This window comes from Camelina sativa, chromosome 3, assembly GCF_000633955.1.
Source record: "Camelina sativa cultivar DH55 chromosome 3, Cs, whole genome shotgun sequence".
In the NCBI taxonomy this organism is placed as follows: Eukaryota; Viridiplantae; Streptophyta; class Magnoliopsida; order Brassicales; family Brassicaceae; genus Camelina; species Camelina sativa.
This window is the reverse complement of record NC_025687.1, coordinates 15,046,629-15,056,793: the sequence shown is the minus strand read 5'-3', so window position 1 is coordinate 15,056,793 and position 10,165 is coordinate 15,046,629. Positions and strand designations below refer to the sequence as shown.

Genomic DNA, 10,165 nt, shown 5'->3' with positions numbered 1-10,165 from the left:
AAACTTCTCAAAGGCTTCACTCTTCTCTTTGAGCAAGATTGTCCACATATATCTGGTGTAATCATCCACTATCACAAAGATATACTGATTTCTAGCAAGTGTGGCTGGTAATATAGGTCCACAAAGATCGGCATGTAATAGCTCCAATGCTCGTGTAGACCTATATTGAGTTGCAGTTGGAAAAACATGTCTCGTTTGCTTTCCTACCAAACACGATTCACACAGTACTTTCTTACTTGTGATTTTAGGCATACCTCGTACCATCTCTTGTGTGGACATAGAGTTCATCGTCGTGAAACTTATATGGCCAAGTCTCGCATGCCACCTCCATGAATCATCATCAATCCTTGAGTGTAAACATGTTGGTTTTCCTATCTTTAGACTGATCTTGTACAGTCTATTGGGAGAACGAGTTACTTTGACCAACAAACATCCATTAGGATCTCGTAAAGTGAGATAATCTGCTCTCATTCTTACATCACAGCCATATTCTGTAGCTTGTCCTAAGCTAAGAATATTGCTCTTTAACATCGGAATGTAGTAGATGTCTGTTAAAAGTCTCTGTTCTCCGTATTTTCCTTCAAAAAGGATTGATCCTTTTCCTCCAATGCTGACACAAGATCCATCACCAAACTTCACTGTTCCTTTGATGTTCTCATTTAGTTCAGAAAAGTATCCTTTCTCTCCTGTCATATGGTTGCTTGCACCATTATCCAAATACCAGATTCCATGCTCTCTTTTGTTTATCTCATACTTCTCTGGAATTACCTTCTCCTCATTTAAGTACACGATTTCATGCATATATAAAGCTTCATCTGCTTCTTCTGTCTCGTTTTTGTTGAGTTTTTGTTCCTTTACGAACTTAACTGGACAAACATACGCAAAGTGCCCTGGTTTCTCGCATCGGAAGCATATAATTTGAGATCTGTCCTTTTGTTCTCTGTCTTGCGAGTTTCCTCTTCCTCTTCCTCTGCCTCTGTTTCCTCTTCCTCGACCTCTACCTCTGCCACGTCGTCTACCTCTACCACTGTCTCCGTCCGTATTTGAGAACAAGAGGTTTTGTTGAGTTTCTTGTGCTGCTTGCCCGTTTATATGAGCCTCAAAAGCTTTAAATCTCCCAATTATGTCGTCAAAACTAGTTTTGTTTAGATCCAAAATTTGTTCAAGAGAAGCAATGAGGTGTATGTATCTGTTGGCGGGCAAGCTGTTTAGAAACTTCTTCACTAACTTTGGTGCATCGAGAGGCTGGCCTAGAGAGGCTGATGTCGAAGCAATTTCCGATAACCTACCTGAGAAGGTATCGATAGTGTCTGAGTCTTTCATCCTTAAAGACTCAAATTCAGACATAAGGGTTTGGAGGCGAGCTTCTTTAACTCGTTCTACACCTTGATTTATCGATTTTATAGCTTCCCAAATATCCCGAGGCGAGTCTTGTTTACTAATTTGCAGAGTCAGATTTTCTGGTATGGATTGATATAGCAAAGCCGTTGCAACGTCGTTCTTCTGTTCAATATCCGTTCCGGGTTCAATTGCGATCCAAGCTTTATGAACTTTCAGCGTTGCCTTCATCTTCAATGTCCAGACGGTGTAATTAGTTGAGTTCAGCATCGGACATTGAAAAGCGGAGTTTAGGATTACAACTTTTCCTTTTTCTAACTAGATTCCTAATTCCTTTTAGGATATCTATTCTACAACATTCTAGAAGCTTATCCAACAGCCATAACCTATGTAATACAAAACCCCATTAATGCATATCGCCCTTTGCCCACGATGACCAAAATAGGGAAAGGGGCATGTGATCTCCCTCCACCTCGAATTTTCAGTTCCTAATGTCAGAATATGGTAAACCGCTACACCAGTGACTCTACCGTCAAAGACCAAAACCTTGAATTGCTTACCAATCGGATCAAACCCTAAATCCCCGCTGACGTTTCTGCACATTGTTCTCAGGTCAGGTGGTAAGATCGCACACTATCCCGTGCTAGGGTTACAAATCACACGCACTAGATCGGCATTCTCGTTTGGGATCCACATATGAGAGAAGTAAATCAAACCAGAAGCATAGCTATAGCTACAACCGTATGGTTCTATTTCTTTAAAGAACTTGGTATGAAAATCGTCGGCTACTACAAGGGACGACTTCTCATCTAGATTTTGAGGCTGAGGCGACGAGAAGAAGCTCCACTTACCATCTTTTTCGACCCCAGTTAAGAGACGTGGACGAGTGGAATACCTTAATGACAACAACTCGGTGAAATATGGCTGGCAAATACTCAACTTCCATAGCTTCGACACGCAACGAAACCTAGCGATTGATTTTGAAGGCAATCTTGAGAGTATCTCAAGAAGGAGATCATTAGGGCTGATAGAATCTGAGTTTGCTCCTGTATTCATCATCATCTTTGTGTTTGGTTATTATCGGACAGGAGAAAGAGATATATAAATACAATTCTCTTACAGTACAGTTCGACCTAAGTACATCTCTCATTCATGGGCTTTTAGAGGAGAAATTCCGGTATTATGCTATTATCTAGTAATTTCGTATAAACAAAACTGTAGAAGTCTTAAAAGGAAATATTTATGTCTTTAGAAAGGAATTATGTATTTAGAAATATTTATGTAAATCTATCCATAAGAGAAATAAAGAAGAATCTCTAAAATCTGATCTCATGGCAGGGAGAAAGAAATAAGAATGTCAAAACTATAAATGTACCAACCTCTCCAATTAGTTTCAATCTTGTTTTAATTTTGTTTCAATCTCTTCATCGTGATTTTGTGTTTTGCGTAGTAGAGAAGATTTTTATGGGAGATTTGGAAAAACTGAAACAAAAGAGTGGAATGAAAAGGAAAAGATGAGTTTAAAATTAAATTAGGAAAATTATAAAACAATTTTGGATTTATAGGAAAACAATATTAGATTGTGGGCTTCCAACTCAAAACTAATTGGCAATGAGTGGAGAGGCCCATATCTTATATATACCACTTAAGATCTTACTCAACTTCCAATGTGGGATATTATATCTCTAATATGCCCCCTCGAGATGATGGTTCTTCTAAGCATCAATCTCGGTATGTTCGGGCATGAATCGGCGGGCCAACTATTGGGTCGGGCCGATTGTGAATTGGGTTGAGCATGTGTGGACCGGGCTCTGATACCATATTAAATTGTGGGCTTCCAACTCAAAACCAATTGGCAATAAGTGGAGAGGCTCATATCTTACATATACCACTTAAGATCCTACTCAACTTCCATTGTGGGATATTGTATCCCTAATAAACAATTGGGCCAAAACTGAAAACAAAAATTGTAAACCTTTTGTTGTATTTTACTTTCTTAATTTTTTGTTTGTTTTCTTTTTAATTTTGAAGCTTCCCCTCCAACTTAAGGGAGACATATTGGATTGGAGCATAGTAAGATTTACGAAACTTATGACACAAGTGTATCTTGTACGTGCAACACATATATACTGTATGCTTATGTATTTTATTTTCTCTATAAAATAATTTATGGTACATCTTGGGGTAACACATTGACCCTCTGTATGTATAAAATTATATATTTAATCTAACCAATAAACTCTAGCGTTCATTATATTCTCAAGAATATCTCAAGAATAAGATCAGTTGGGATAGGTTCCAACTTCCAAGTTTTCTCTTATTTCCAGCGATTTTGAACATCGTTGATTGCCTTTGGACATGACATGATTGGCTTGTGTTGTAAGAAATTTTGTTCTCACCTCTTGATTAACAACGAGGAGAAGAATAAAAAAACTAGGGTTGACGAACAAAATAAGGATGATCAAGGCACGTGATACGTTAAGAACTAAGTAAAGAGAGAAACACACATAAGTTGTGGCTGATCTTTTATCTTCAGAATTTAAAGGGGAATATTTCAACATTCAATCAACTTGGTGTAGCAACTTGTTATGATTAATTACCATTTTTTTTTCTATGTTTTTTTTTTTTTTTTGTTTTTGTATAACAGATTTTCCTTTTTTTTAATAAGAATTCTTCTTGAGAACTAAGGATTTTTTCTCTATATCTTCAATAATCCACTTTAAGCCATCTCCTTTCTTGTTCACATCATAATCTACTCTTGCTTTGAAGGAGATGGAGCCGTACCAAGCGGTCTCTTATTTTTCTGAGATCCAATGCCAAGATCTCGAGACCGAGGCAAATACAAAGATACCTATAGTTGATGTTTTGTCTGTGAAGAGTGACAAAAATACATGTATAAAACTATTTTGGGATTACCTCTGATAGGATGCGACGCCAAAATGTCTACAAAATATTATCTGATAACATTGTCTTATTTTTCAGGAGGTTTCGCTTCCAAGTCAAAATTCTTTGCTTCATCTGCTAGAGTTTTAACAATTCAAACAAAGAAAGTGACAATAATAATGTTTCTCTCAACTTCTTCTTAGAACATGACACCTGCTTTCCTATATATCTGACACGTGTACTCACCTTTTATTCGAAACCATACACTTTCCTTTTTAGTTTTAGGCCCAAACAAATAACTTCAAATACAAGCCCATCAAAAAGTAAACGCTTTCACTTCTTACCTTCTTCAATCTTCGCCATCGTTCCCACACCTCTAATGTTTCTTCGCCGTTTCGTTCCCCTTTATCAGCATAGGGGAAAAAACTCTCGCTCAGTCAAGAAGCTACACACTAGGGTCGACGATGGGACCATAAATGTTGATCTCTCTAACAGGTTTGTTTCAAAATCCAATTGGGTCTCATCACTGTTTACGCTTCATTTCCATTGAATCTCCAATCCAGCATCATCTCCGTTTTCCCCATTTGGTTTAATTTTAAAATCTCCTAAACTTATTCAAATTTGGTTTAATTACCCTCCACTAACATTCAATTCTAATCCATAAGATCCCTACCAGCTATTCCAATTGTATGTGACATTAATTTTTATTCATCTTCGTTTTCAAAAAGGTTTGAATCAAATTTTATTACAACTTTCCCAAATTTAGTTTAAGTATCCTCTACTACCATTAATTTCTAATCCCTAAGATCCCCACCAGCTATTACAATCGTATGTGACATTAATTTGTATGCATCTTCGTGTTGAAAGAGTTTTGAATCAATATTCATTATTAGTTTTTAAAACCAAAGTTAAGATCCGCAAAAAAAAACTGTTTTGATTTTTACAATCACAAATTTCAATATGATCCTCTCGATAAATTAGAATAAGAGAAAATATTACTACCGTTGTGTTATTTGAATTACAGAATCCCATTAAAGCATATCATGCGTTTCCCTTTTACGTTTTGGTCCACTTGATAACGTTGAAAAAAAAACCAAACGCCTATGATTTTATGATCATTAACATTGGACTTTAATCCCTGATTTCTCTCCCTCTAACACTGCATTCCGTTGCCTTTTAAATACCAACATTTGACGACAGTTACCTTCTCTATCACACCATGGGCAAAACTAAAACACTTCCTCCCTACTCTACCTTAGAGATTCAATCTCCAACGAAACACACAACACTTGTAACAATAGGATCGTTGTTGGGGTTATCCATATTTGGGAAGTTCGAGACTTTCGAAGAAACAATATCTTACTAAGTCTTGAATGTCTCCTTCTTGATGAGAATGTATGTTATCTCTACTATTCTCCATGGTGACCCGTAATTTAGCTGCATTTTAACACATTTACCTCACCTCTATTTCAGGGTTGTGCTATACAAGCTTCAGTACAGGAAATACAACCCAACAAAAGTTTCTCATGGTATTAGCAAAGTACGGTTAGAGGGAAGTAAAGAACTAATGCTCTCATCTGGATCTGAAGATGAAAGTATCAAAGATGAACCAGGATCGAAAACTCCGAAACACGCCACCAAGCCACATGTAAGGAAACACTTATTCCACTGGTTTAAGGTCTTCACTATTCTCATTAATAAACTTGCAAACTTAAATAGGCGATTACAACTGGGAATAACCTACGACCCACATCTGAAGTTGGGCCCTCTACTAAGAAATGTCGTTCTAAATTGCCTACACTTACCATGTGTTACGAGCGTACTTAATCTAATCTTCCTTCCATCTGCACTGACAAACACAGGGAATCTGTTTTGGTTTCATCGGAAACAGATGTTGAATCTCCCATAAACGAAGTGGAGGAAGAAGAAAGCCACTTGCCCTTAGATGAACCCTAAACACATGTATGCAATTTCCTATTCTACACAATATAGGGACATACTACTCACTTTATTTTTCTCTACTTGCCATGTGTAATAGGTGAATTCTGCTGGTTCCATCGCAGACAAAACAACTGTGGTTCAGGTCTCTACTACTTCTGCAAGACCAGTGAGAAATCGCCGCCCAAACAGGTTTTTGCCAAGTTTGCTTCTATTAACATGTCATCTGCTCCTTTTATTTTCCTAACCTCAAACATGTCGTCACTATTCAGGAAATATGAAGATGGCTTATCCAGAGATCAAACATTTGGCAGGTTCGTCATAAAGTAACTTGATTGCTTAACTTTAAAACTTGGTTTTTGCTTCCAATTCTCTGAACCTCCTCTCACAGGACATGTAACGAAAAAGCTGTCACCAAGGTACAAGGCACCACAGATGTTAAGGAGGATAAATCAGTAATTGTATTATCTGGTATTGAAGATGTAACCACCTTAAACAAAGAAGATGAAGTCAAAGAAGATGAAGTCAAAAAAGATGAAGTGAAAGAAGACAATGACCGGCCATCACAAGTTTTTTTTAATTAAATTTAGGAAAATAAACAGAAAAACTGTTGAACCAGGTTATGCTTTTAATTTTACAAGTATGTTTAAACAGACAAATACTGATGGCGAGGTTTCCGAACTTATTGCGATATTAAGCCCACTGGACTCCACGGCAGCCCACCGTACGTATGCTTCAAGAGCACGAAGATGTATATTTGTTGGATATCCATATGGGAAGAAGGTCTGGAGATTGTATGATTTTGAGAAAGAGGAATTTTTTGTGTCGAGAGATGCGATTTTTGTGAAGAAGTGATTCCGTTTGCAAATGCTGAAGTTAACATCTCTGGAAAAGATGTGGAGAAGATAAAGAAGGATTGTGGGCTCCTATTTCTACAAGCCATTTTTTAGATGAAGAAATTGGGTCTAGTTTGGTTGCACCCTTAATGGGCCAAATAAATTCTGCAAGTCTATTAGAGACCAACCACGTGCCTAGCAGCCCACCAGCTGAAATTTCTTCTTCTTCGATGGAAACTCCATCTCCCACATCTTCACAACCTGACGCTCCCAATTCACCAAGAGATACTTCCTCCATGTCTTCTGATACACCACAAAATTCGCCTAGCCGGGATGCAACTACGGTGGTCACTCCGCCATCATCTCCGACACCCGCTGTTGTGGTTGAAGAACCTGCTCCGGTGATTCCGCTTCGACGAGGAACACGACCACGTACATTTCCGTTAGAGCAAAACACCAACTTGTCTTTCTCTAGTTCTCCTTTGCTCTCGGATCCTGAACCGTATCAACGTCTGATTGGGAAACTGATTTATTTGGGATCAACAAGATCCGATTTGGCTGATTGTGTACATCATCTGGCACAATTTATGAAGAATCCAAGAGAGGACAATGGGCAGGCAGCATTACGGGTTGTATGCTACTTGAAAGGGACTGCTGGCCAAGGTATTTTTTTACGAGCACTGAAGAATTTCCAGATCACAGGCTGGTGTGATTCGGATTGGTCAGGTTGTCGGAACTCAAGACGTTCAGTGTCTAGGTATTTTGTTCAGGTTGGCGATTCCCCTGTCTCATGGAAAGCCAAAAAGCAGGACACAGTGAGTATGTCTTCCACCGAGGCAGAACATCGGGCCATGGCATACATCACCAAAGAACTTTTGTGGCTGAAACGTGTTCTTCATGATCTCGGCGTCAATTATGATCAACCAATGCGTACTTTATCCGCGAAAAAATACAGAAAGGTATTATTGCACCAGTTCATGTTGATAATAGTGCTCAGTTAGCCGACATCTTTACAAAACCACTTGGTGAACAATCATTTGAAGATTTTCATGTCAAACTGGGCATTTTAAATTTCCATGCTCCAGTTTGAGGGAGGGTATTGCGATATTAAGCCCACTGGACTCCACTGCAGCCCACCGTACGTATGCTTCATTGTCATCAAGTCTCCGTCAATCTCTCGTCAATCATCTCCATCTTCCTTATACGCTTCTGCATATCTCTCTGCGTATATTTATGTATCTTCTGTAGTTAATATTGATTGATTGTGTACGTATCCTCCAAGCTAAAAGACTGTATATAATTGTTGGCCATGAGCTCATGAATAAAACAGAGAATTCTCGATTCTGTTCAGAACTACCTGCAAAAACAAGGAGAAAGCACCGAGCAACCAGGTGATTTGGAATTTGGTTGAAACACAATGTGAAACCCTTTCTTGCCTGTAATTTAAACTTTACACCAACAGGAGACATGGAGCTGAAGATGGATTGCTCTCGGTACTCCCGAAGAAAGAAAACACCCCCAGGTCAATATTTTAAACAAATCAAATCATTGACCTAAAATAGTTAAAGGTTGGAAATAGTTAGTTGGCAAATATGTTTTCTTTGGGCGATAGGAAAACGACCGAAACAGTATCTCCAAAAGTTACAAGGACCCGACGTATTAGCGGACGCAAAAATCAAATCAACTCATCTGATTCTGAGAGCGAATAAACACCATTGAAACATGTGAAGTACAGAACCTACATGTTTTTCCTTCAGGTGAGGCCAACTATTTCTGATCTGACACCTTAAATTTAATTTTTAGAACACTAAGTTGGTGAGGAGAAAACATCTGTGACTATAACCGCTGGAGGCTTTTATCTTTCAATAAAGTTGAACACTAAGATGGTGAGGAGAAGACATCTGTGACCATCGTTGCTCAATCTGACGGCTTTTTTATTTATTTTTATGCCCACAACTTTTATTTCACTTATCCCATGTTAAATTAAAACCATTTGGTACCTCTTAACAGAGTTCAAACATATCTATTGTCTTTATTATTTATATTTTCCTTCAACATTTATATATTAGTAGTTTCACAGCCACAAAGATTCATACACACCATTATTTCTGAGGTATTTTATTTATAATATTTTTTTCAGTACTGAATTATGAGAAAAGAGGGTCCAACTATTATTATTAGTAAAATATCTATTTTATAAGATTATATTTAATATTTTAGAGAAATTCTCCAAAATAAATATATTTTTGTTCCACAATTAAACTTATCTTGTCACGTCTTCCTAGAGGTAGTGTATATAGATTATAGACCATGACATGACTTTTTGCTGAATGTGATACTCATCATGACTACCAATAGTCTTGGGCATTCGTTTATCAGTTCGGATTGGGTTCGGATATTTCGGACTTCGGGTATTTCGGGTTTATAAATTATGGCATCATTTAGGTATTTTAGAAATTTTGGTTCGGGTTCGGTTCGGGTTTTTTCGGGTTCGGTTTGATTTGAGTAATTTTTTTAAATACCAAAATATATTCAATATTTTGTAGTTTTGTTCGGTACAAATATTTTTTACCCGTTTGGAACCGAAATACCCATATATATCTATAATACCCTAATTATAAATTGAAAAACTAGATCAAATTTCATGAAATTATACCTAAAAATCATACCAAAATACCTAAACCAAGCAAAATAAGCAAGAAAAAAACATAATCCTTAAACAAAATAATCCAAAACATAAATAAGTAGTAGAGTAGTAACATCCAAAATCAAATTCAAAATATAAAGGCTAGAGTTATTGAGAAAATTCAAAGAAACATCAAACATCCAAATAAGAGAATCAATCAATGAAAAGTACTAAACTCCCGTTATAAACCAAGTATCAAGATGAAAGAGACTTACCTTTGAATGAGTCTTAGACGTCTCTGTAAGAGGAGACAAAGAAAAGAAATTTAGAGAATCCAGTTTGAGATTTGAGATCGTGGAATATTATAGAATTTATAGAAACAAAAAAAAACTCATGTAGAAAGAGGGCAGAAGAACCGATAAACACATAGGTTTCAGTGAAGCGTGAGCGGGTGCGGAGAAGGAAAGGCCAAACACTTACGGGAATGAGCAACGACGAAATTCTTCTTTTTGGCAAATTCGACCTAGGGTATTACATATACAAA

The 10,165-nt window shown here is 37.3% G+C and overlaps 2 protein-coding genes and 1 pseudogene across 2 annotated transcripts; 2 read left to right on the top strand and 1 right to left on the bottom strand.

Annotated features, from left to right (window-relative positions):
- Positions 1–2,394, bottom strand: part of LOC104778994 — a 4,560-nt pseudogene extending 2,166 nt beyond the window's left edge.
- Positions 4,546–6,077, top strand: LOC104777146. Its single transcript, XM_010501356.2, has 3 exons — positions 4,546–4,716; positions 5,695–5,869; positions 5,941–6,077. The coding sequence occupies exons 1-3, from the start codon at positions 4,601–4,603 to the stop codon at positions 6,046–6,048; spliced, it is 399 nt and encodes a 132-aa protein (XP_010499658.1). The 5' UTR covers positions 4,546–4,600; the 3' UTR covers positions 6,049–6,077.
- Positions 7,043–8,812, top strand: LOC109132267 (uncharacterized mitochondrial protein AtMg00810-like). The gene is made up of 2 exons (XM_019243773.1): positions 7,043–8,517; positions 8,608–8,812. The coding sequence occupies exon 1, from the start codon at positions 7,145–7,147 to the stop codon at positions 7,994–7,996; it is 852 nt and encodes a 283-aa protein (XP_019099318.1). The 5' UTR covers positions 7,043–7,144; the 3' UTR covers positions 7,997–8,517; positions 8,608–8,812.